Here is a 27049-nt window from a genome sequence, read left to right on the forward strand (position 1 = left end):
CATCAGGCAAGAGGTGTAGAAGTGTGAAAATGCACACCTCCAGATTCAGGGACAGTTTCTTCCCAGCTGTTTCATCCCATGGTAGGTTTCTTTCCAAGCACAGTTGAACGTTAAAATAATATATTCAATATTTACCATGCTTTGGAAAGTTAACCAAAGATCAGTTTTACAGTAACAAAATATATACAAATAATTTTCAAGAAACATTCTCCTATTCATATTTAAAATGAATTACCTTTACAATAGGAAGCAAAGATCAATTGCAAAATGAAGTAGAGAAGGGGTTGTGCTGTAATTATTAGTTTGACAATAAAATAGGGAACCAGGCTGACTCAAGAGCAAAGTCTTTGATGTCTGACGACCCTTTGATGTCACATTTTCATACCTTACCCATCCATATCTCAATGTCTCCCTCTCCCCGACTCTCAGTCTGAGGAAGGATCTCGACCTGAAATGTGACCCATGTACTTCAAAAATATTTCAAATGTTAATGGGTGCCAAAGTATTCTACATCCAATTTTTTTTTTAAACAAATTAAAATAATCTGTCAAGATTGCACCAATATCTAAAGGATCTATTGCCTTGACATTTTCCCTTTGCAAAGTAAAATGTGACAAGTAAAATGGATGAAGGGGAGCCGGTGGATGTAGAGTATCTAGACTTTCAGAAAGCCTTTGATAATGTCCCGCACGGGAGATTGGTGACTAAAATTAGAGCACATGGTATTGGGAGTAGGGTGTTGACATGGATAGAAAATTGGTTGGCAGACAGGAAGCAAAGAGTAGGAGTAAACGGGTCCTTTTCAGAATTGGAGGCAGTGGCGAGTGGAGTGCTGCAAGTCTCGGTGTTGGGGCCGCAACTGTTTACCATATATATTAATGATTTGGAAGAGGGAATTAGAAGCAACACTAGCACGTTTGCAGATGACACAAAGCTGGGTGGCAGTGTAAACAGTGAAGAGGATGTTAGGAGGTTGCAGGGTGACCTGGACAGGTTGAGTGAGTGGGCAGATGCGTGGCAGATGCAGTATAACATAGATAAATGTGAGCTTATCCACTTTGGCGGCAAAAACAAGGAGGCAGATTATTATCTCAATGGTGTTAGGTTAGGGGGAGGTGCATCGAGACCTGGGTGTCCTTGTACACCAGTCACTGAAAGTTGGCATGCAGGTACAGCAGGCAGTGAAGAAAGCTAATGGCATGTTGGCCTTCATAACAAGAAGATTTCAGTATAGGAGTAAAGAGGTTCTTCTGCAGTTGTATAGGGCCCTGGTAAGACCACATCTGGAGTATTGTGTACAGTTTTGGTCTCCTAATTTGAGGAAGGACATTCTTGTAATTGAGGCAGTGCAGCGTAGGTTCACGAGATTGATCCCTGGGATGGCGGGACTGTCATATGAGGAAAGATTGAAAAGACTAGGCTTGTATTCACTGGAGTTTAGAAGGATGAGAGGGGATCTTATAGAAAATTATTAAAGGACTGGACAAGCTAGATGCAGGAAAAATGTTCCCAATGTTGGGCGAGTCCAGAACCAGGTGCCACAGTCTTAGAATAAAGGAGACGCCATTTAAAAATGAGGTGAGAAGAAACCTTTTCACCCAGAGAGTTGTGAATTTGTGGAATTCTCTGCCACAGAAGGCAGTGGAAGCCAAATCACTGGATGGATTTAAGAGAGAGTTAGATAGAGCTCTCACGGCTAGTGGAATCAAGGGATATGGGGAGAAGGCAGGCACAGGTTATTGATTGTGGACGATCAGCCATGATCACAATGAATGGTGGTGCTGGCTCGAAGGGCCGATGGCCTCCTCCTGCACCTATTTTCTATGTTTCTAAATATTCTACATGAACACATATTTTAAGATCAAAGATAAAAGCAAATGATACATTGCTATCTTAACAAGCCAATTCCAATAATTAAAACTTAAACAGACTCACCTGTCCTAAAGCACCGTTATCCTCCCCTGCAGTAAGAAAAAAAATGTCACATGCATCATTTTAAAATTAATACCTCCATCAAAAAACAAAATTCACAATTGGATTTAGTTGATATAGTTTAATATCTTACCAAAAACACTAAATGATCCTAAATGCTTATTACTTAACCATATTATTTTTTAATCCAGTATAGAGTCAAACAAATTACATGGACTCCTATAACTATTTTACCTTCTAAATGAAACTTTAAGGTATATAATGTGAAACTAAATCAAAAGCTAACATTGTACCAGATATGAAGTGTTTACTGATGGAGCTCATTTTATCATCATGTCTGTGAGGATATGTTTTCTTCTTTTTATCTACCAAAAGAATGAATAGGTGACTAATAATGAGTTGTTTTTTCTGCCTTCCAACATTTCCTTTTCTGGCAAAACAAAATATGCATCACAATTAAGAATGGTATACTTACACATTGGCCAAAAGCAGCAATGTTCATTATTACGAAATATCCTATATCAAAAGAAGGTATCAAGGAAGAGCCAAAGGCATGGGAAGGAAATTCCTGAGTCACGCCGATTAAAATTGAGGTTGCATAAAAGCCCAAAATTGAAAGTAACGCCTGTGGGGAGGTCGGCGAAGATGAAACCTCCGTTCACCTTCTGCGGGCCGTCAGACATGGTAGCTTATGAAACCATAAAAAAATATTGACTGTGGGCTAAAGGGTCTGATGGCAGCGAAGCGCACGGAATCAGTCCCTTCAGCCCAGAGTCAACACCCATCATCAAGCACCAATGTACACCCATCCCATTTTAATCTCCGTCCACTTCCACCCATCCCATATCGCCCATTGTCTCCAGGCTTCATCTCTCACGAAAGAGTAGTGTAATGTTATCATAGGAATTAATTTATCATCTCGCAGAAACAAGTAACTACAGATGTTGAGTTACACAAAAGGACAGAAGGTGCTGGAGTAACTCAGCGGATCGGGCAGCATCTCCGGAGAACATATATATAGATAGACGTACAGTAGAACATAGACCGGCGACGTTTCGGGTCGGGATCCTTCTTCAGATTGGACTACTTCATTCTTAATTTATCAATCTGTTGGACGTGAGAAGAAACTGAAGGGAAGATCGTGCAAACTCCTTACAGAAAGAAGTCTTCCACAAGCACAGTCGCACACAAACTGTATACACATATATATATATATATATATATATATTCTGGCTGCCGCGTTGTTGCTCTCTCTCCCTACATATATATAGAAAGTAATAACGCTGCATATTGTTGTATATGTTAATAAAGGACGAGAGAGCAACAACGCTGCAGCCAGAATATATGCATATCTTCCGCGCGCGCTTGTGGAAGATAGGTATGTATTCTGGATGCCGCGTTGTTGCTCTCTCTTCCTATATATGTATATTTAGAGAGGGACAGAGAGAGAGAGAGAGCAATAGCAATAACGTAGCAGCCAGAATTGTAAAACAGTGGACAATTAGTCAACATTGAAGCGGAGCCGAGTGTCAGTGACATAGAAGAAAGGCACAAAATGCTGGAGTAATTCAACGGGTCAGACAGTATCTTCGGAAAGAAGGAACGGGCAGTGTTTCGGATCGAGACCCTTCTTCAGACCAGTCAGTAACATAGATGCGGACCCGATGCGTTCACATTGCGCGGCGCCTTACCGGGTGCTGCAGCCCCGGCCTCAGTGGGCGGTTCACTCCGCTGTCCCGGCGCACACGGCCAGGAAGCGACCACCAGCTGACGGGCAGAGCAAATGCAGCTTGCAATACTGTCAGCAGAAAATTAAAGCTTAAAGTCCACGAATACGAATGCAATCGATGTTTGTTATAATTTATCCTCTGTCGACAATGTTCAGTGCAGTTTCTTTAATGCTCCCCTTCCCATCACTGCCCCCCCTCTTCTCTTGCTCCCGTTGCTAACGTCCACCCCGGACACCGGCGCGTGCCCCAGCAACTGCCGCCGTTCCGCGATACAAATCGGCCAATCATCGAACCCGCAGGGGAGAGGGGGCGGGATACAAACCGGCCAATTACACCGCCCCGCGGGGGGGAAGGGGTGTGAGAGGGGGGCGGAGATACACACCAGCCAATCACATCGTCCCGCGATTGGGGAGGGGTGTGAGAGGGGGCGGGGATACAAACTAACCAATCACATCGCCCCGCGGGGGGGAGGGGTGTGAGAGGGGGCGGGGATACTAACCAGCCAATCACATCGCCCCGCGGAGGGGGGACGGGGATGCACACCAGCCAATCACATCGTCCCGCGGGGGTGTGTGTGGGGAGGGGAGGGGGCGGGAGAGAGATGCGGCGTCGGTGGCAGCTGTGTTCTCGCGAGATTCCGGTTGCGCGATTTCTATCGGTGTCTCTCCCCCGCCCCCCCCCCCCCTCATTACCGTGGCGCGGCAGAAAAGGCAAAGATGTCATCGTGTCTGCGCCCGCTACACGGTTAACAGCGAGTCTGGTCAGATGCAACTCAGCGCCGGATCCCACGGCTCCGGGTTTCGTATTGATGTGAAAAAAAGGGTTTTTTTCGCGGAGGAACTGGTGGTGAGAAGTTGCCATAGTTACCGCCAGGCGCTCGTCGGACGTCGGTAACGTGAGGCGGCGGTGCGCGGAGGTAGTAAACATCAGCGGGAAGCTCCTACTCAATCACACACAAATACATTCCTGGAGTCAACCCAGCTTTTCATGTGCAGACATTCCCCATCACACAATTCAACTCTTACTCGCGGCATTGCTCGGATTGAGTGACTTATGTCCGCCATGTAAGATGTCATTATGAAGTACGGAGACAGACCCTTCGGCCCAACTTCCCCATGCCATGTCAACCAAGACGTTACTTCCACCTGCCTACGTTTGGCCTATATCCCTTTAAATCTTTTCTATCCATGTACCTGTCGAAATGTATTTTAAATGTTATAGTTGATAACTACCTCCTCTGGCTCCATACCCACCAATCTGTGTGAAAAAGTTGGCCCTAAGGGTTTGTATTAAATCTTTCCCCTCTCACCTTAAACCAATGTCATGATGTTTTCCTTCCAAAATCTGTCTCTCTTAAGTATCTTAATTGTAAAATGCTTTTGGATATCTCGAAGGAAAATAGACACTAGATAAATGTAGCTTTCTCTAATAGCATTCCAATGTTAATAACAGAATTTGTTTCGTTTTAGATGCCATGCCAGTACGTTGTTTTAATTATTTTTTGATTTTTAGTGATTGTATGTAAATACATATTTGTCCCGCTGAGTTGTTCCAGCATTTTGTGTCTACCTTCGATTTAAACCAGCATCTGCAGTTCTTTCCTTTACATATTTGATTCATTACTGTTAATCCTGTGGAACAGGGTTTGCCAAGAACTAAGTTCAGTCATTTTTTTTCAAATGTGCATGGTTAAGACTGCAAGGGGGTATGTTTGAACTTTATTAGGCGAGGATCTGAGTACAGCAATAAAAATGTTTTGCGTGATTTTATATGGCCTTAGCGAGACCACAGTTTAAATACTGGTTAAAGTTTTGGTCTTCTCATCAGTAAAAAAAAAAAGTATGTACTTACCATAGAGCAAATGAGTAGACTGGTAATCGGTAGAGTTTAGAATAATTACAAGGTGATTACGTTTCCCTGACCGAGAGGGCTAGAATGAGAATGCACTCTCAGATTAGGGGATAGGTTATTTAGGACTGAGGTGAGGGGATTTTTAAATTCTTTGTAATAATCCATTGCTTAATTTACAAATCTCAATGAAACTTGGTCAGTCGGCTTTCCTGGGCGAGCAGGAAAGACCTGTACAGACCAACTGACTGGAGTGTTCAAGGACTTCTTCAACCTCTCGCTTTTCTAGTCTGGGGATCACACCTTGCTTCAAAGGGGCATCTGCCCAAGAAGAGCAAAGTGACCTGCTATGATGGACTATCATCCGGCAGCACCTCTGTCCACTTTAATGAAGTGCTTTGATGCCAATCAACTCGTGCTTCAAAACCTGGATCCGCATCAATTTGCCCTTAGTTGCAACAGTTTCACAGCAGATGTTACCTCATTGGTGCACCACTATGCTCTGGAACACCTGGATCACAAGAACACGAACGTATTCATCGATTTTAGCTTGGCATTCAACATTATCAACTCCAAATTCATCACCAAGCACCGACCTGAGCCTCTGTATCTCCCTTGTAAATGGATCGTTGACGTCTTCATTAACAGACCTCAATCAGTGCGGATTTGTAACAACATCTCCTCTGCATTAACCATCAATGCAAGTGCACTTCAAGGCTGCATGCTCTCCCTGCTCTACTCTCCGTGCCCATGGCTGTGTGGCTAAGTTTAACTCTAATGCCATCCTGAATTTGGTGACAACACTACAATGGTTGGCCAATTCACTGGCACTGATTTGTTGGTGTACTGCACACCTGGTTGAGTGGTGCCGTAACAATCTCCCGCAGAATGTCAAGAACTGATCGTTAACTTAAGAAAGGGAAAGACGAGAGACCATGCACCAGTTTTTATTGGTAGGTCGGTGGTGGTGAGAGTTAGCGTTTCAAATTCCCGAGCATTAACATGCCTCCAGATTCTATGAACATAGGAAACCTTTCTCAATATTTAGATCCTAAAATAGTGACACATTTTATCTACAACAGATAGTTAAAACGCAGATGCGCCCAGCACTTACTCTGCAGAGATTATTACCAGGTAACAAAAGATTATTTTGCCAAATAAAATCTTCTAACAAAGTTTGGGTATTGATGTATTGATCATGTGTACAGCGGAAACACTTTATTTGCAAGCTATCCGGTCAAATTTTACTATACACGAGTATAATCATGCCATACATAAGCACAACAGGTAAAGCAAAGAGAAATGTACCAGACAGCAGGCAATAGCGTGACTGTGTTGTAGTGATACAGTTACAGAGAAAGTGCAGATTCAAATAAAATATGCCAGGTCCACAATAGGTTATGTTGAGAGATTAGGACTACACCTTAACTTGTGTGAAGACTATTCAGTAGTCTAATATCTATGGGGAAGAAGCTGCGCCTGATCCTTGTGCTTAGGTACTTTAAAGTTTTTGTACCTTCAATGAAAGAATTTTGTTGTTCTATTTTGGGACACATGGCAATCAAAACAGTCTTGACTCTTCTGCCTGATGGGAAAGGGGTGAAGAGAGAATGACCTGGGTGAAAATGGTCCTTTTATTATATTGGCTGCTTTCCAGAGGCAGTATTAAATGTGGATAGCATCAATGGTGGTGGGGGGGGGGGGGGGGGGAGGGTAGTTTGTGTGATTGGCTGGGCTATTTCCATAACTCTACAATTTCTTGCAGTCTCGGGCTGAGCTATTGCCAAACCCTTGCGCCCTTTTGCATCCCGGCAGGATGCTTTCAATAATGCATATGTAGGAGCTTGTAATAGTCGTTGAAGACGTGCTGAATTTCCTTGGTTTTCGGAGGAAATAGAGGCGTGATGTTCTTGCATAGCCTTACGTTCAGGATAAATTGTTGGTGATATATATGTCTAAGAACTTGAAGATCTCCATATTGGCACCTTTGATGTTGAATGGGGCATGTCCATATGTCAACAACTAGTTCCTTCATCTTGGTAACATTGAGGGAGAGGTTGCTGTCTTGAGACTTTTACTAGGCTCTCTATGACATCATTGACATCCGACCCAGTACAGTAGTGTCATCTGCAAACTTGTACATATAGTTAGAGCAGAATTTGGTCATACAGTAAGTGTCTGGGAATATTCTAAAGAGTTTGAACGCATCCTTGAGGGGCACCCGTGTGGAGAATTGGTGTTGAGATATTTTGTCGCCTATCCTCACTGATTGTGGACTATGGGTCAGGAAGTTGAGGATCCAATTCCAGAGATAGGGTGCTGACTCACAGGTCTAGTAGTTTGGAGATTTGGTTGGGATTATGGTATTCAATGCAGAGCCTGATGAAGGTGCCATTGTTGCCCAAATGTTACAACCATTGGCATAGAGCCAGGGAGATGGTGTCTGCCATGGATCCGTTGTGATGATAAGCAGCTGGAGTTAATGTGTACCATGACCAGCTTCTTGAAGCACCTCGTGATGATGGATGCCAGAGCCACTGGACAGTAGTCGTTAATGCACACTACTTTACTTTCCTTTGTGCTGGGATGATAGTGGCCTTCATAAAGCAGGGGGGATCTCAGAATGGATTAGGGAGTGGATAAAGATGTTCGTGAATATTCCTGCCAGCTGGTCTGTGTAGGTCCTGAGAACTCAGCCCCGCCAGTTTACTCTCGGGAAAGCCAATCTGACATCTGTGACAAAATATAGGCAGACATGAGGCTGTCAGGGCAGGTGATGTAATTCCACTGACCTGTTTAAAGCGAGCATAGAATGGTCTAATAATAGCATAATTGGACAGTTGTTTGCAATGTTCAGCTAAAATGATGTAAAATAATCAGTTTAAGAAATTGGATATTGGAAATAACTCCTGATTTACATTTTATTCAGTTTTTTAAGTTTATTCTCTGAATGTGATAATGTTCACAAGGGCACATTTAACTCCCAACTGGTCAGTTCCAATACAAGATGGAATATTTGATTAACTGAAATTGCCAAATTGAAGGTTAAGTCCTGAGGGCTTGTAAAGGGCCTCATGTAAATGTAAATTGTATCACCAATAACTCATGATTTCGCAAGTGTATTAACCAGTACGCTTTATTTCTTATTGAAACATATAAGATAATTAGGGGATTGGACACATTAGAGGCAGATAACATGTTCCCAATGTTGGGGGAGTCCAGAACAAGGGGCCACAGTTTGAGAATAAGGGGTAGGCCATTTAGAACGGAGATGAGGAAGAACTTTTTCAGTCAGAGGGTGGTGAAGGTGTGGAATTCTCTGCCTCAGAAGGCAGTGGAGGCCAGTTCGTTGGATGCTTTCAAGAGAGAGCTGGATAGAGCTCTTAAGGATAGCGGAGTGAGGGGGTATGGGGAGAAGGCAGGAACGGGGTACTGATTGAGAGTGATCAGCCATGATCGCATTGAATGGCGGTGCTGGCTCGAAGGGCTGAATGGCCTACTCCTGCACCTATTGTCTATTGTCTATTGTCTAAAACTAAACCAGTTTGTTTTTTGCTTTGAAGGGTGCATGGAATAAAACACAGAACTAAACATTTTTGTCATACATCAGTATGGAAAATGAAACATTACAGAATACTACTATGTTACAAAAATAAATGCAGTATCCTTTTAAGCTTCTATTTTATTTAATCTTACACTGATCATAATCTGAAGATGTCACATGCAGCTAATTCAGAGACTTATTATCAGCTACAAATAGACCAGTTGGTTTGTAATCCTCCGTTTCAAAATGAAGATGCATCAGCAAACAAATTACATTGATATGTAATGAGAGATCAAAACAGCATAAAAAACTAAAATTGCCAATTTGAAAAGGTGTCTTGATAAAATTGATTTTGATTCATTCATGTTGTTGTTGTTGTTGTTCGTCCTTCGGGTTCGAAGATGACCATGACTTCACTTTCAGTTGGAGGATTGGTGACTGTGGGTCCGGAAGTGACTGGTGACGCCAATCCGGGCCCAGAAGGCACGCCCACACGTAGGGCACAAGTGGATGGGTGCTGCAGTGGAAGTGGAGGTAGCCCGGGCCTTGCACGCGGTGCGTTTCCTCTGGGCCTCTGCAGTGCGTCTATCTGCCTTGATGTTATCCAGCAGGGTTCGCACGTTCCACGTGCCGAGGTTCAGCACCTTCAACTTGTTTTTTATTATTATTTCGACTGCTGATTGGGATCCCCACCCACCGCGGTATGCTGACCAAGGTGAAGTGAAGCAGGCTATGTTTGAGGCACCTTTTCTAGCCCCTTCCTCCATGGAGGTGAGCAGAGCGAATCCTAAAGAGGGCTGCTCAGACACCCAGGGGGGCTTCCGAACTCCACTGCTGCTTCGGTCCAGTAGAGAGCGACCCTATGCCCTGGGCCGCCTGTGTGCAGGTTCGTGACTACAGCTTCCAGTGTATCCACACCTGCTGCTTCGCCACTCTCCCAACGCCACAGGACTTGAGGTTGCACGGTATGGGGTTGAAGTCATGACTTGTGCTTGACTTGAAGTGAGGGGGAGTTGCGCAGATCGTCGGCCTCACTCTCTCGTCCTGGCCTATCGGGTTCCAGCATCAAGACATAGTCGGGACGGCTGGGGACAGGTCAGGATGCAGTGGATGGTCAGACGTGTCCTACGTATCTCACTCTGCCCTGTTTGCGCTCCACGACGCTTTGCTGGGATCGTCTTTCTGCCCGTTGAACCTTCTGGTGGTTTCCTCCGCGCAATCCACCGAACCCAGGCTTCACATGCTAGGTAGACAAGCCCTAAAGCCGCTGGAACCAACGACTTGCCAACTGTACATGTGGCATGCACACAAGATAGTGGGGACATCGTGGAGGCGTGGTCGTCCAACTCCCGTACAAGTCCCATTTAGGACTTGCCCACTGCCCACTTCATTCATGTAATGCACGATCTTACAACCAATAATAATAGGTGGAAAATAAAGCACTGTTCAGCGACATATCACGAGAAATGCAGGTATTGGTAAAGTAAAGACAATGCAATACATGTAAATGCTAAAACAGAGGCATTCTTTTGTCTAGTTCAACATTTTTGGAAGGGAAACAGAACAGATAGTAACCTATGATGGCCTCTCAGCAAGTGTTGTGATTCTTTCACTGTTTTTGTTAAGATTTAGTATAACAACGTGGAGATTCTAGATGCTCAATGCAGTCGCAGTGGTCCTTTCATTTGATCAGTTGCAAAACAGGGATCCCCACAAGTCAATGATTATGTATTTTAAAGAACATATGACTGCAGTGCTGAAATTTTGAGCAACAAAGAAAACACTTGCAGAACTTGGCAGGCCAGACAGCATCTGTGGAGAGAAATTGTCGTTTTGGGTTGGGACCCTTCTTCACTCTGAATGGCTTGGACTCCCTATTTTGGAAGTGTGAAATTTGAACCATCCACTGGAGCTGGTTAATTAAAGATTTGACCTGGAAGAGGAAGCTGACATTGCTTTGCTTATCCTGCCAGCGAATTTGGAGGCATTTACAGAAACCACATCCATGATGACTTTCCAATGCTTTCTGGTCTCTGCAGTCGGTTGTATATCTCTCCAAATCATATAGTAAGGTAGGGATCATTGCTGCCTAGTAGACTACAGGGCTTGTGTTGAGTTTGATGACTTGTTCTTTAAACACTCTTCCTCAGAAGACTGTGTTGTGATAGGCTGAATGAATTTCATCAACACTGGTCATTGAGTTATGGAAAGTGATTCACATTTTTCAATGTCTTGCCATGAACAATCATTGCCAAGGGGCAGTGTTGTGATAGTGAAGACTCTTTGTTTTGCTGAGGCTTAAGCCCTATTCACTTATATGCTTCAAAGGACTTGTTAACATGACTATGAATTTGGGATACATACAAGCATCATATCCATATAGCAATTCAGTGAGTGAGATTGGAGTGGACGTGGTTTGGAATGGAGGCAACAGAGATTGAACTGTTTCCTATTCCTATAGATTAGCTCTGTTCCAGCAGGAAATTTGTTGGAAGTGTGGTACAATATTGCTTTGAGAAAGACTGAGAAAAGAGTTGGTGAACCAGCCTACACTGTAATTAGTTTTAGGTTGGACTCATTGGTTAGAAATATGGCTTGGATGCCATCATCTGGCAGGTATAAAATGGAGACATTTCTGAGGCAGTCAACTTTGGTATGATTGCATTGTAGTTCACCTTGATTAAAATGTTCAGATAAGGGCATATATAGTGATTGATATTGCAGCCTGCATTTTATTGCAGTTGTTGCACAGTGATAGTTATGCATGTTGCTGATATCTTCCTATAGTCTAAAGCTTCATTCATCACTAATAACTCAAGGTTTCAAGGTCAGTTTATTGTCACATGTACCAAGTAAGGTACCATGAAATTTAAGATAGCAACTCCACTCCTAATGTTCGTATCTAAACTCTGACCACTATACCAAACTCCAAATTACTTAACATATACCATGAAAACAGAAGGCCAAATATTAAGCCCTATTAGCAGCACCATTTAGTCACCAGTATCTCTGTTACCATCAGCCTTTGCTACTGAGCCAGCTTTTAATCTATTTGGCCAATTTCCTTTGGATAACTTTCTATACCTATCTGCCATGTTGAACTATAATAAATTACGTGTAAAGCACCAGTTATTGTTTTTCAATTTTTGGCTTTTCAGTCCTTCACCTTCTGAAATAAATTGTAATTAACAACAGGTTGTGCTGACTACATAGGCAATTATACTTGTACTGAATTTGCCACAACAAAGTTTGTGGATATTTTTATGCCTTCTATATTCTTTGAAAAATGATTATTTTGTTTTATTTAGATCTTGATACATACGGGCACCTTGGAAACAATGGCTGACCTGGTGGCATTGTGGGAAGTAGCTCTGAGTGATGGTGTTCACAAAATAGAATTTGAACATGGCACCACCTCCGGAAAGAGAGTGGTGAATGTTGATGGAAAGGTATGATATATTCAAAATTATGGTATCACCTATTTCAGTTATAGCATTTAATTTGTCATATTATGCATACCAGTTTTCTTGATGATTTAACAAACAGGTGCACTTAATGGTGGAATACCACCTTTCACAAACCAAAAGATATTAGCATGGATCCTTAATCCGAACGTTACTTAATTTTTCCAGTGGCCAGAATGCAAAGTAAGAAAAAAAAATCTTATTTCTGTTGACTATTTAACAACTTGAGTTTAATAAAAAGCCCACATCTGTGGCTGATAGTGGAAAACAAGAGACCCATTGTACGGATGGTAGCATACTTTCCTATGAGTCAGAAGTTTTTATATTCAAGTCCCATCTGCAAACTTGAATACAAAAATAGGCTCTTTTTTAAAATTGAAGTACTGAGGGAAAGCTACACGATTGGAGTTGTTATCTTTAAGATGAGCTGTGCTGTTTGTTGGACTGATATACAAACTCTTCTGGAACTTTGTTCAAAAAATATTTAGTTATGCAGCCTTTTATTTATTGCTGATTCAATATTAATAGATTATGTTATGACCATGTTGCTGTTGGTGAGAACTTGCTATGTGAAGGTTTATTGCCAGATTTCTGACTTCAAAAAGTATTTTATTGATTATAAAGCACTTGGTGCATCCTGAAGTCAGGAAAATTCAAAGCATGCTCTATATTATGGTTAGGAAGCCTGCCAGTACTGATATTGTTCAAGAACAATATGTAGGTATAACATATCATGGAGCATGTTCCTCATGGAACCAAACTCTGTGAGGCAGTTAGACACTTGGCCATTTCAGAATTAAGATATTCCAGAACTATTGTCTGGGCCCATGGCCCATTAGAGCTGCTTTCAAACAAAAGAGCAGAGAGGAAGGTTGCAGCAAAATGAATTAAACGTCCAATAAGACTCTTATTTTTGAGAATAAACAGAGAGATCTATCCCTTTAAGGATAACTACAGATTTGAAATTGTCATTCTCTTTCTAAATGTGAAAATGGCTTAGGTCCAAAAGACTAAACTTGCCAGCAAGCGAGTCCCAGAACTAATTGCCCACTGTCTTGAGTCTTATCGGCAATGCCTGCAGAGTTTCAGGATCATGAATGAAGTAATTAGGTCAAGTGTTTTTGGAAAGAACTGCAGATGCTGGTTTAAACCGAAAATAGACATAAAATGCCGGAGTAACTCAGCAGGACAGGCAGCGTCTCTGGATAGAATGAACAGGTGATGTTTTGGATTGAGACATCTTCTTCGGACAAGTGGCAAGTAGATGAACCACAAGCCTTGCCCATAAAATTAGTGTGTAAATATTCATCAGAGGGCAAATCCCAAGACCCTCCGTTGCCATTTGTTAAATGTTTGGAGTATTTCTGAACGTCTGAAACTTGGAAGCATTTAAAGATTTCTGAAAAATGAAATATGCAATTGAATTTTAAGTCTTATTAAAATGTTTTAAAAATCAGAAAAACAGAGGAAAAATAATACCACTTTTAATTTTTAAAAGTGCTGCAAACATAAATGTTTAAAATAAAGTAACTTACTTTAGTCTGACTTTATTTCATTCCGAACTGGTAAAATCTCCATTCAAATGAGTGGGCTTGCAAATTCTGCATTAGACACCTCTGCCAGTTCAAATGACTAGGAGTGTTGATTTACTGGCTGGACACTTATCGATGGTTTGGGACTTCCACATTTGGATATGCACACTACAGAATTCCAAATGGGTTTGCATTGATAGGGATAAATGTCAGCAGTATGCTGCAAAACTGGCATTTGCCACCAAGCTTAGACCTGACATCTTACTCTATATTTTATTTTGTTTGATAGTCAAACAAGAGTTATAAATGCTAAAGAACAATGTTTTTTTAGTATTTGAATAGTTCCAGTCAAGAACCCGCACACCAGATGAAAGCTCTTTAGTCAATTTGAGCAACATTTCAGAATTAAGATATTCCAGAACTCTTGTCTGGGCCCATGGCCCATTGGAGCTGCTTTCAAACAAAAGAGCAGAGAGGAAGGTTGCAGCAAACTGAATTAAACGTCCAATAAGACTCTTATTTTTGTCAATTTGTCAATTTAAATTTTAGGGATTAGTTAACAATATCTGCTATGTCATATTTAAAATAGATAATAATAATTCTGTAATGTTATTCACAGAACAACAAATTTGCTAAGTGTCTTAAACAAGCATTCTTCACTTAACCAACAATATCAGACATTGATTATTTGATCGTTTGTTGCACATGAAACATGAAACTTCACGGCATGCAAACTGGTTTGCCAACATAATGAGCCTTATCCATTGGTCATAAAGCACTCTCCAGATTTATGGAGCTATGAGCTATGATGGTTTCAGTTTTAATTTTCCTAATGCGTAGAGTCATAAGGTCATACGACACAAAAACAGGCCTTTCTGTCTAACGAGTTCAGACCAACCATTAAACATTTACAATTATCCTTTTATTGTTCTCCCCACATTTGTAATTACCACCCACAAATTTATGCTGCTCATCTCCAAACTAATTGCAATTTAGTGTGCCAAATTAACCTACCAGTCAGCATGTCTTTCGGGGTGTGGAAGGAATCCCAAACATGGTCACAGAATGTATAAATTCTACACAAACTGCACCAGGGAATCATAACTGAAAACTCTTACAGAAATGCCACTGTGCTGCCCATAGTTTAATATTTTTTGGTATTTGGCTACTGCTCTTTAATTTTGCATTTTAGGTCTTTTAATCTATTTTGCTTTGTTACATCCTCCCATTAGCCATTGTTTCTGCACAGAATATGATTTAATTATTGTAACTTAGTTTAGTGTAACAATTAAAGAATTTTATTTGTGTAACAAACAGCGTTTTGTTATCAGGAAGTCATAAGAAGGGACTGGATGTTCAAGCTTGTTGGGAAGGAAACCTTTACAGTCGGGGCAACTAAAACAAAAGCAACAATCAACATTGATGCGATTAGTGGATTTGCATACGAATACACATTGGAGATCAATGGGAAAAGCCTGAAAAAATATATGGAGAACAGGTCCAAGACTACAAATACATGGCTGTTAAATCTAGATGGAGTGGATTCTCGGATTGTGCTGGGTAAGTGCACATCATGGTGGGGTTTTACAAGATTTTTACTTTTTGACCAGAAGTGAGAGCATATTTAAATAATCCTAATTAAGAGACGGTGTCAAAGTCTTCCAACCACTTATCATTCTAACTTGTCTCCCACTGTAATTGCAGTAATTCCTTAAAAAAAAATGCTACCTGTTTTTAAATTGCTTAACAATCCAACAAAAATATACGCAAAGTGCTAGAGTAACTGAGTGGGACAGACAGTATTTTGGGTCCCATCTCTTCATGAGAACTTTGCAAAAGAGAAAATCAGATCATTTTCAATTACAAAGAAGATGAAGGAGGGGTGGGAAGAACGAAGAGAATAGTTCTGATGTAGGGTGGGGGGAAATGGATTAATGCCACAGCTGGAAACCTATTTTGCAGCGTTGTCTGTGTATTGTGTTGCTAATAGCAGGGCTGTGGGAAAAGCTACATTAATATAGACAGAAAAACAAGTGCTGTGCAAAACAATCATCCAATGTGAGTTTGGTTTCTCCAGTATACAGGATACTACATTGTGAACAATGCAGTATCCTTGATTGGAATGAATGTAAGTGCATCGCTGCTTCACGTGGAAAGACTGTTTGGGTCTCGAGATGGTGCACAGGGAAGATGTGAAGGGACAGTTATTGCAAACCCTGTAGTTGCAAGTGAACAACAACCCATTTTCTGACTGGCAAATTTTCTTCCTTCTGGACTCTACATTAAATTTTTTGATCTTAGACAACATGCTCTTTCTATCTAATTTATGTGAACTGGCCATTTCTGCCAGTAATGCATGTGATTTTGGCTTTGTTTTTCTCCACTAATACAGCCTATCACACAGCCACGCCATTAGCAACATATAACACAGACAAAGCAGCATAACCTGGTTCTAAAACCCACTCTAACCCATTTGGCCTTATCCGATCAGAGATATTTCCTTCTATCATCCCTACCCATCTTCACTAACTTAAATTCTCTCTTTCCTAATTCTGATAAATGATCTGTGGCCTAAAGTATTTCCAGCATTTTCTGTTTTTATTTCAGATTTGCAGTGTCTGTACTTTTGTTTTCTATCCAACAGTTGTTCATTCTCTAACAGCCTTTTTGATGATTCTTGAGTACAATGCCATCCAAATAGATGTTCATCTCTCCCATCATTTGTTTCCCAAATCCTTTCAATTGTATACCTACACTGAAATTGCCCTGGTCACATTTGCCATTGACGTTACTCTTAGTTATGATAACAATTTCCACATTGTCTAATTTCCAATTTCCACAGTGTGGGAGCTTTCTTGTTCACTACCTTATCATTCATATTTTTTCTTACATCATAGAGGACCCTCATTTAGCCCATCATGTTTATGCAGGCCCTTGAATAATCAATTTGCCCCCCAATATTTCTCTCTCACACATATGACCATTAGCATCCTTGACTGATTCTCCCACCACCCACCAATATTAGGAATAATTCTGAATAACTAATTAACTGAACAATCAACATGTCTTTGGGATGTGGGTGGAATCAGGAGCAACCGGGGGTACCCCATGCAATCACAGGGAGAAGGTGCAAATTCTGAATAGGAAGCAGAGGAGATCAGAACCAAACCCAGATCCCCTGGAACTGCAGACACGATAGCTCAAATTCATGTAGCACAGGTGTGTTGCCACATCTTCTACATTTTCCTTTTTTTTGCAACATTATCGATAATCATGGCCCTAGCTTTCATATTTGACATCTGCTTAATCCATTCTGCCACCACATTCAGAAATGTTCTTCCTCCAAATTTCGCATTGGAATTAAACCTGTATTTTGTTTGTCCCTCCCATTTTAAAACACCCTCATTCCCTAATCTTTATGGCAGGGCTCTATTTAGAGTTCTGTGCCAATTATCTTCTAAAATTATGTGGAATATATACTTTGTGTACAATGATATTTCTTCTAATTCACTTAAATGTTGGATTCATGTTTTAGAAATAAATGTAATGAGACAATTGTTGCTTGACATAAATTGAAGAAAGAATGGTAATTATGGAAGTAGAAACAAGGAACTGCAGATGCGGGTTTACGAAAGAAGACACAAAATGCTGGAGTAACTCAGTGGGTCAGAAAGCATCTTTGGAAAACATGGATAGATGATGTTTCAGTTCGGTACCCTTCTTCAGACTTATTGTGGTGAGGGTGGGAGGAAGCTAAGAGAGAAGGGACAGGACAAAGCCTGGTAAGTGAGAGATAGATACTGGTGGGGGGTTGATAGGAAGATGGTTGGACAGATGGGGGAGGGGGAGAAAGAAAAGAGAAAAATGTGTGGGGTAGTGGGTGGAGAGGTTCGATTAGTTACCAGAAATTGGAGAATTCAATTGAATCTCACCAGTATCTACCTTATGCCAAGTGTCCTGTCCCTTTTCTCTTCCAGCTTTCTTCCCCCCCCCCCCCCCCCCCTTCATCACAATCAGTATGAAAAAGGGGCCTGACCCAAAACATCACCTATACATAGTCTTCAGAAATGCTACCTGGGCCACTGAGTTACTCCAGCACTTTGTGTCTTAATTTTCTAGTTATGGCAATAGTTTGATTCAGAAATGGAAACAAAGAGAAATGGAAATCAAATGCAAACTTTGGTATTCAGTTAATTATCTGATGAGAATAACAAAGTGACCAAATTATCATTACAGAGAAAGATACTATGGATGTTTGGTGCAATGGGAAGAAGGTGGAGACAGCAGTAAGTTTTTGAAAATTATAGGTACTTTGTCCTAATTTGCAGCACGATTTCTCTCTTCCCTAATTATGATCTCCTCCAACACTTTTCATTTCAGATATCTGACCTCCAAAACTGTCCATTTGACCATCGAGAGCATCCCAGATTTTAAATGCTTTACCGGTGATGGCCCAGCCTTCTGTCACTAAACATTTGAATTCTTTCCCACTTCTTGAAACCTCATTCTCTCTCTACCTCCTTTTAAGAATTTCTTAAAATCAACCTCTTTACACAAAGGTTTTTAGTTATTTGCCCTAATTTCTCCTAATGTGGGTCAGTGCTAAATTTTGTTCGTTATAGTCTAGTCAAGCATCTGAATACTTTGCTACACACATATATCATCAATATTGAGAAATATTTAGCAGGTGAGCCAGCATCAGTAGAGTAAGAAAGAAAATTAAAGTTACAATCTATTACCTTTCATTAGAATAAAAAGACTTGCAATATCTTTAGTATTACTTTTTTTAGATTTGTTATTTAAGTACATTTCTTTTTAAGTCAACACTTTTATCTGGAAATGGAGATGACTTTTTAAAAAAGAAATCCACTTAGTTTCATCAGCAATTTCATATTTGGGGATAGTATAATGGTATAAAGTACTTCTCCAATTTTTGAACTCTAAATATTATATTTGAATTAAGATATTGTTTAAATGTAATGATTCTCTTACATGGTGATTTGTGCTACAAAATTAATTGACAAAGCTTTCGATATTAATTGTAACTAGACCAAGTGGACCTGTTGGGCTCAAACAACTCCTGCATTTGGTGCAGCACCCTTTCCTCCCCCACTCTCCACTCCCCCTCCCCCTCCCCCTCCCACCCTCGCCCCTCTCCCCCTCCGCCTCCCCTCCCTCGCTCCCTCTCCCCCCCCCCTCTCCCCCCTCCCCCCTAGGGTTGCCTCTCCTGCATTGGTGCAGCACCCTCTCCTCCCCCACTCCCTCCTTCCATCCCCCCACTCCCTCCCAGGAGCAACCCAAGGTTGTCGTAGCAACCCGCCTCCCGGCCCGTGCGGCCGCCATTGTGGGGCGGGGGAGAGTCCTGTCCTGGTGCGGGGATGTTCAGTGGTAGACGGCGGTGGCTCTCCCACTGTTGCTGAGCCACTGGATTCTGAGTGGCGTGGCGAAGGCGCTGAGCCGGTCGGGGAGAAGAGGGGGGGGGACAGGGGAGTCGACGGCAGGCCAGGCCCAGGCCTCGGCCTCCACCTCCACCAATGCCCGGCCTCACCGCCGCTGCTGCTGCTGCCACCTTTCCCCTTGGCCCACCTCAGGCTCGCAATTACCCGGTCACGTCTAGGCCCAGGCTCCAGTTGCTTCCCCCGGCACCAGGCCTGGCTCTCCCACCCCCAAGAGACGGGCGGCCAAGCCCTGCTCAACAGGCCCCCACTGCGCAGGCGCAGACGCGTTTGTTCTGCACAGGCATGGATGCAGCGGCCATCTTATGTAAGTGCCAGGTCAACGGAGCCCCAACTGCGAACTTTAAAATGTGAATAACTTTAAAAATATAACACCGACTTCTTCCTTAGGATCACAGGACGACGGTGAGTAAGGTGGACCTAAAATTGTGCGCTATTGTATACCGTTTTGACTGCAGTTCAGGAACAAGCGACAAACAAGAGTTTTAGTATATAGATATTGTCAACCTGGCTCTGTTGAGGTTCTTTCACCAAGTGAGAACATTTTGTTATAACTCTAGTCCAGGATGAGCACATTCGTTAAACCTATACTTGAAATATTGTACTTATCAACAATGTAATATTTCAGCCAAAATGTTCTACTGTGACCGATTCTACTTCAAGAGCAGTATGTTCTCCTAGTGCCCTGTCTACATTCTTCAATCAGCTACCATTATGCTATTTTTTTGCAGCTCATTTATTTCATTATTAAATGTTTGAGATCTATGCAAAAATCAAGTGCCGTAATTGGCAAAACATTGGGTATACTTCAAATGCTGTATGGAATCTTTTGAGCACAGAATGAGCTGCAATTCATTTCCTTTACCTAAAACATTTTACTGTTAATTGTAGGGAGAATTTGTTGAAGATGGTACTGAGACCCACTTTACTATTGGTAATCATGACTGCCGTATCAAAGCTGTGAGCAGTGGGAAACGAAGAGAAGGAATCATCCACACTCTTATTATGGATGACCACGAAATTCCAGAAATTGTTGTGTAACTTCCTGAATGGCAAAAGAACAAACATTCTTAAATATATCGGTATATCAGTTGTCATAATATCAAACATGTGATGGTAATGAAAGAATACTATTTCTGTTTGGTTAAGAACATTCATGTTTCGGTATCTAATCACACTCTAATTGCAATAGGAAGTGAATAGTTGATTTCAAGCTATACTTGGTTTCAAAACATTTAAAACGAGCATTTGCATTGTTGTTCCTGTCATGAGAAGTGAATAAGATCCGTATATTCTGGTGTAGATGTAAGAATAAAAAGCCACAGGTACAAATTATGAATTCAAAAACTATGCAGATTTGCCTAGAAATTGGATTCACGTTTAGCTGTGCTAAACCATCACTATGCTGAGGTTTGTTTGGGTCCCACTATACATAAAAAATACTGACATTTGCATAAAAGACTTTAAGGCTTAGTGCTACACCCAGGAGTATGCACTAAAACAGGACAAGTACAAATTCCAGTGAGACTAATCAGTTGATCACAGCGTCTGACAATTTTCGATACACCAATCTGAGTAAGGCCTTGATCCTTATGGCAGCCAGACAGCAACAGCATAAAATATGGCTGCACGGGAGAGGGAAAGAATGCTTATATTTGAAAGCACCCCGGACTTCTCCTCAGTGGGATAAACGGCAGGTGAGATCCTATGTGGCAAGGGGCAGGAGAACTGTCTGAGCCAACATAAGAAGAGCCAGCAGGATTACCAATAGTCTTCTCCAGATGTAAAAAAACATCAGGATGAACTGCAATCCACTGTAAACAGTTGTAGCAGCATATTTAGTTACTCAAATCAGGGATTCAATTATTGATGAAAGAGAAAAGTTAGTTTCAGGTTTAATTGTTCTTACAAATGGTCTTTGATCTGAAATGTTTAGTGTTGCCTTTCCACAGTTGCTGTATGACCTGCTAAATGTTTCCAGCATTTTCTAGTTTGTTTCAAGCCTCCAGCTTCTACAGTTTCTATTTTATATTTATTGATGTGTTATAATCAGTGAAGATGTAACTGCAGAACTGCATGTGAGGGATTATTACGTGTCATTTGGTCTCGCCTATCTGATTGTTGGTGTACCATGTAGGAATCGATGGAAATGTGGAGAGGGTCACCTGATCTGCCCTGAGGGACATAAATCTTACAAGTTCTTTGCAAGAACGATGTCCATCCTATACAGATAAATTATTATTTTCTTTGCCTAGTTAGGAGATAAAGCCGTATTTAATGAGACAAGACATCTCCCTGCAGTCACCCACTTCCTCTCCTGCAACTGCCACTCTTCAGATTCTGCCTCGGGTTCCAGTTTCTTGCAGCTTATTCTCCAGCAGTGGCTGTTGTCTTTGGTTAGCTGTGTTATGCGGATATGCCACATGTTGCAGGATGGCTCTGTACCAATGTAGGCAAAATAATATCATGTTTAGGGACTTATCACAATGATTCTGTTACTTGCATATCACTGTATGGCTCAATGCTTTTGCATGATATAATGACTCCTGTAATGGATCTGAGACACCCATTGAATTGAGTTTCTCAGCAGCAAAGTACTGCAGAAAATTTTCTGTGTTGTAGAACAATTTGTGCATTTGGCAAGGTGTTTGAGCAGCCTGCAGTCAGCTCTAAACCTACCAAGTCAGGTCAATTCCTGATGCTAGTATAATGTCTCTAAACATAGAGCATCAAACTAGGTGATGTGTTGAGACGGTTCCTCGAAGATTGTAGTTTGCATTTCCTATTCCCTTTTATCTTGCTGTGGATGGAAATTAGTTTGTGTGAATGGTGAATATTGTTCTGAATCTGGCACTGGAAAAAAGGTCAGATGAGCATATATGACTAATGCATGTAAATGGCAGATCCAACTTCCTGATAAGCAATATTTCACTTGGAAATAATCTCAAGTGTGATCTATTCTGGGCTGAGTTGGCTGTGATTTGTATATAAAAACTGGTACCGACCAATCCATTTTGTAGGCTGTCATGGTTTTATTTTGACATTTCTAATTTTATTGGCTTTTAATCTTTTTGCCGCATGAATGTTCACTACATTGTGTTGGTAGCTACCATTCTACACTTATCCAATTAAAAATTATGAAACCAAATACAATATTATTAATTTTCTACATTGTACGCTACATTTCACACATGGATAAAAATCACAGAAACATAAAATTAGTTAGCTAATATTTCTTGCTTAAGTTGTGTTTTAATTGTAATGAATATTAACATGCCACAAACATAAACATAATGCAAGAATTTTTTTATGCAGAATAAATGGCATTTAGAGTTTTGAGTTAATACATGTCCAAGATCAGATCAAATGTCTTCATTGGTACATCATCAGGGAAGGCCAAATATGGTCTCTCCAAAGGAATTTTATGAATATCTTATTTTTTTAGGTTAGAATCAGCTTTCCATTTCACACTGAGCAATATGGACCCAGACAGGCATATTACATTGCTACAGAGGTTTTTTATGGAACACTTTAATATAATTTCTTTTTGTATTGATTATATTTAATATAAATAATAAAAAATGCTTTGTAGTTGACCATGAGTTTATCTCAGCATTAAAACAGAATTCATCTGAGTTTCTGATTTTTGTGTTGATATTTTCATTCTACTGTGGTTCTCAAAGCTGCAAGATTGTGTTGATAGCAAATTACGTTTATATTAAAAAACCAATTAGAAAATATGTTGCCCTGAAACTTTATTATATTTCATGGAACCAGACTACTGAATCTTCCCGTTGCACTTCCTTTACAGCAAATACATATATTTTTTAGTTAAGGAGACCAAAAGTGTACACAGTACCCAAGATAGTGTCATCAAGGCCCTATATAATCATTGTGGCATATCTTTAATCTTGTATTCAGATCCTTTAGCAATAAAGATCCACGTACTATTTTACTATACTTGCACTTTCAGGTTAACTGTGAGTGACTTCTTTAAGAGGGCATTCATGTTCTTTTGACAGTCAGCCTATCCCAGTCTTTCACTATTTATAAAGTACTCATTGAATCATCCAGCATGGAAAAAGGCCCTTCAGCCTGACTTATTCATGCCAAACAATATTCCCATCTAATTTTGTCTCCATTTGCCGTTTCCCCATACATTAGGCCCATAGCGTTCTTAACTTTTCGTCTCCATATGCCTGGTGAAAAATCTTGTAAATGTTGTTACTGTACTTGTTTCCCTACTTTCTCTGACAGCTCATTCATATATACACCACCCTCTGTGTGAAGTTGCTAGAATAAAGCTAGATCATATGTCCCCTTAAACCTACTCCATCGTTCAGTAAGATTGTGGCTAATCATGCTCCTCAAGCCCACATTCCCACTTGATTTCATACTATGATTTCCTGAATGTCTTCATCTCAGCCTTGACTATACTCAATGACTCTCATCCATCTGAGTTAGGGAATTTAAAATTCTACAACAGTCTGTCTCAGGAAATTTATCTTATTCTCAGCTCGACACGGCAGAACCATGAGTCCCAGTTATAAAATCTTTGGCAAGAGGAAATAGTTGCTTAATATTACACTGTCAATCTATTTCAATATCATGGTTTTTTTCCATTATCCCTCATTCTTCTATATTCCAGTCCCTTAGTAGCACCACCACTGATCGAGCCAAGACCTGGAAGACAAAGCTGTTTTATTCTATCTGTTACAGACAATGAGTGAACCACTCAAGGGAAAAAAACACCTTCATCTCATCCTCACCAGTCTGTCCTGTTCCAGAACTAAATGTCCATGTTTCCCTGAAGAAACAAATTCTTGTCTTCAGCCTAAGAACACTATTTTGACTGGCATTACGGTTGTGCCATGTGGGATAGACAAACAGGTTTGTCAACTCAAAACTATAACTGAATACTTCACTTTACTAGTCCAATTGTACCCTGTCCAGAAAAGTATGAAAGGTCATGTCAAGAGCAGCACCATGCATAGATGGAAAATGAGGTCACAAGTTTGCAAAATTGAAACACAGGACTACCTTATGCTATTAGCCTAAACGCATGCAATGGTCGTTTGGCAAACCAATGGATTCAATCAAAACTTTGCACTCCTATAATCCCCATCATCATAGAAACTAATCACACATTCCTGTTAATCCTATTCATGCCTGTCCGCCCAACCAGTCTCCCTAACGGCAGCAACATCATAGTTCCATGCAGTAATTCAGGCTCTGAATTATCTACCATCTACCTTATCTATTATATTCGGAAAAGTATTCAAGGTTCAAACAACTTTTGCCTAATGTTTAACCATCCTCAGTAATTTCACTGGTTATTGCAAAGTAGGCAATTCTATTCTCACCTGCACAGCAAATGAAACAATTCAGCAGCATGCAGGCAAGTAACGTTTACACCATAAAGGGACAGGTAGTAACCATCAACAGTAGACTCCAACAATTACTTGATGTTCAAAGGAATCACCACCACTGAATCCCCCAACATCAACTCACTGGCCCCCAAAGCATTTCCACCATCTGCAAAACCCAAATGAGGACCGTGTTGGTATAACCTCCGCTTGTCTTGTTGAATACAGCTCCACTAACAATAAGCTTGCCACTATTTAGGACCTTAAATATTCCTTACAGCATCTATGCACTGTGGCTGCACAGGGTACTTCCCATAAAACTCACTGCAGTTATATGCCTGTGATACACCAAAAGGCCACTAAAATCTATGACCTCTATCAGCAAGCTCAACAACAGGATGCATTGAATCACATCAAATCTAAGTTCCCTCCAAGGCGCACATCATCCTGACTTGGAAACGTTTTCTCTCTGTTGATCGTTATTGAACCTATCATACTGAAACTTCCTGTGGAGCTTCACGAGAAGGACTAATATGGTGTGTGAAGATGGTATTTTCTCCATTAAATTTGGATATGTGCAACAAATGAACTTTTTTTGCCTAAAAGAAACAAATAAATAAAATTGTTCCTTTCAAAAGAGATAAAATACAGTTTATTGTCATTTCTTAATTTCTGATATTCTGTAATATTCTACTTCACAACATTCTCAGTCATCACCAGGCATGCTGTACTCAGAGAAAAGGCCAACCAATATATTTTCAGTAAATTTAGGGATGAGCACATTCTGAGAATTTTTTTAATTCATAAAATAATTATTTGTTTGCAAGCATGTTGTGCCAACAGACAATAGGTGCAGGAATAGGCCATTCGGCCCTTCGAGCCAGCACCGCCATTCAAATGCGCGGAGTATAAGAAATAAAGTGGATGAGCTTGAGGCTCAGTTAGACATTGGCAAGTATGATGTTGTGGGAATCACTGGGACATGGCTACAAGAGGACCAGGGCTGGGAGCTGAATATTCAGGGGTACACAACGTACAGAAAAAACAGGCAGGTGGGGAGAGGGGGCGGGGTAGCTCTGTTGGTAAGGAATGATATTCACTCCCTTGCAAGGAGTGACATAGAATCAGGAGATGTAGAATCAGTATGGATAGAGATGAGGAATTGTAAGGGTAAAAAGACCCTAATGGGAGTCATCTACAGGCCCCCAAACAGTAGCCTCGACATAGGGTGCAAGTTGAACCAGGAGCTAAAATTGGCATGTCACAAATGTAATGCTGTGGTGGTCATGGGAGATTTCAACATGCAGGTAGACTGGGGAAATCAGGTTGGTAATGGACCCCAGGAAAGAGAGTTTGTGGAGTGCCTCCGAGATGGATTCTTAGAACAGCTTGTACTGGAGCCTACCAGGGAGAAGGCAACTCTGGATTTAGTGTTATGTAATGAACCTGACCTGATAAGGGGACTCGAGGTAAATGAGCCATTAGGAGGCAGTGACCACAATATGATAAGTTTTACTCTACAAATGGAGAGGGAGAAGGGTCAGTATGTTTCCTGCCTCTAACGTGTCCAACCCCTTAATAATCTTATATGTTTCAATAAGATCCCCTCTCATCCTTCTAAATTCCAGTGTATACAAGCCTTGTCGCTCCAGTCTTTCAACACAAGACAGTCCCGCCATTCCTGGAATTAACTTAGTAAACCCTCAATACGCCCTCAATAGCAAGAATATCTTTCCTCAAATTTGGAGACCAAAACTGCACACAATACTCCAGGTGCGGTCTCACTAGGGCCCTGTACAACTGTAGAAGGACCTCTTTGCTCCTATACTCAACTCCTCTTGTTATGAAGGCCAACATCCATTGGCTTTCTTCACTGCCTGCTGTACCTGCATGCTTCCTTTTAGTGACTGATGCACTAGGACACCCAGATCTCGTTGTACGTCCCCTTTTCCTAACTTAACACCATTCAGATAATAATCTGCCTTCCTATTCTTCCCTTCATCCAAGTCATTAATGTATATTGTAAATAGCTGCGGTCCCAGCACCGAGCCTTGCGGTACACCACCAGTCACTGCCTGCCATCCTGAAAGGGACCCATTTATCCCCACTCTTTGCTTTCTGTCTGTCAACCAATTTTCTATCCATGTCAGTACCCTACCCCCAATACCATGTGCTCT

At 41.2% G+C, this 27049-nt stretch overlaps 2 protein-coding genes across 3 annotated transcripts in view; one reads left to right on the forward strand and one right to left on the reverse strand.

Annotated features, from left to right (window-relative positions):
- Positions 1 to 4412, reverse strand: part of LOC144595797 (uncharacterized) — a 23495-nt gene extending 19083 nt beyond the window's left edge. Inside the window, exons 1-3 of one of the 2 annotated variants that reach the window (XM_078403471.1) lie at positions 4355 to 4412; positions 2226 to 2297; positions 1936 to 1961 (exon numbers count right to left, since the gene is read on the reverse strand). In XM_078403471.1, the coding sequence (XP_078259597.1) occupies positions 1936 to 1961; positions 2226 to 2297; positions 4355 to 4385 (129 nt within the window). In that variant the 5' untranslated portion in view covers positions 4386 to 4412. Of the gene's footprint in view, positions 1 to 1935; positions 1962 to 2225; positions 2363 to 3623; positions 3802 to 4354 lie in introns of those variants that run through there. The other variant, XM_078403472.1, reaches the window with a different exon arrangement.
- Positions 4250 to 23140, forward strand: LOC144595798 (fas apoptotic inhibitory molecule 1-like). The gene is made up of 5 exons (XM_078403473.1): positions 4250 to 4508; positions 12363 to 12503; positions 15382 to 15610; positions 18287 to 18336; positions 20398 to 23140. Exons 1-5 carry the CDS (start codon positions 4428 to 4430, stop codon positions 20545 to 20547), a joined length of 651 nt encoding a protein of 216 aa, XP_078259599.1. The 5' UTR covers positions 4250 to 4427; the 3' UTR covers positions 20548 to 23140.
- The last annotated feature ends 3909 nt before the right edge of the window (positions 23141 to 27049 follow it).

This window comes from Rhinoraja longicauda, chromosome 8 (genome assembly GCF_053455715.1).
Source record: "Rhinoraja longicauda isolate Sanriku21f chromosome 8, sRhiLon1.1, whole genome shotgun sequence".
NCBI lineage: Eukaryota > Metazoa > Chordata > Chondrichthyes > Rajiformes > Arhynchobatidae > Rhinoraja > Rhinoraja longicauda.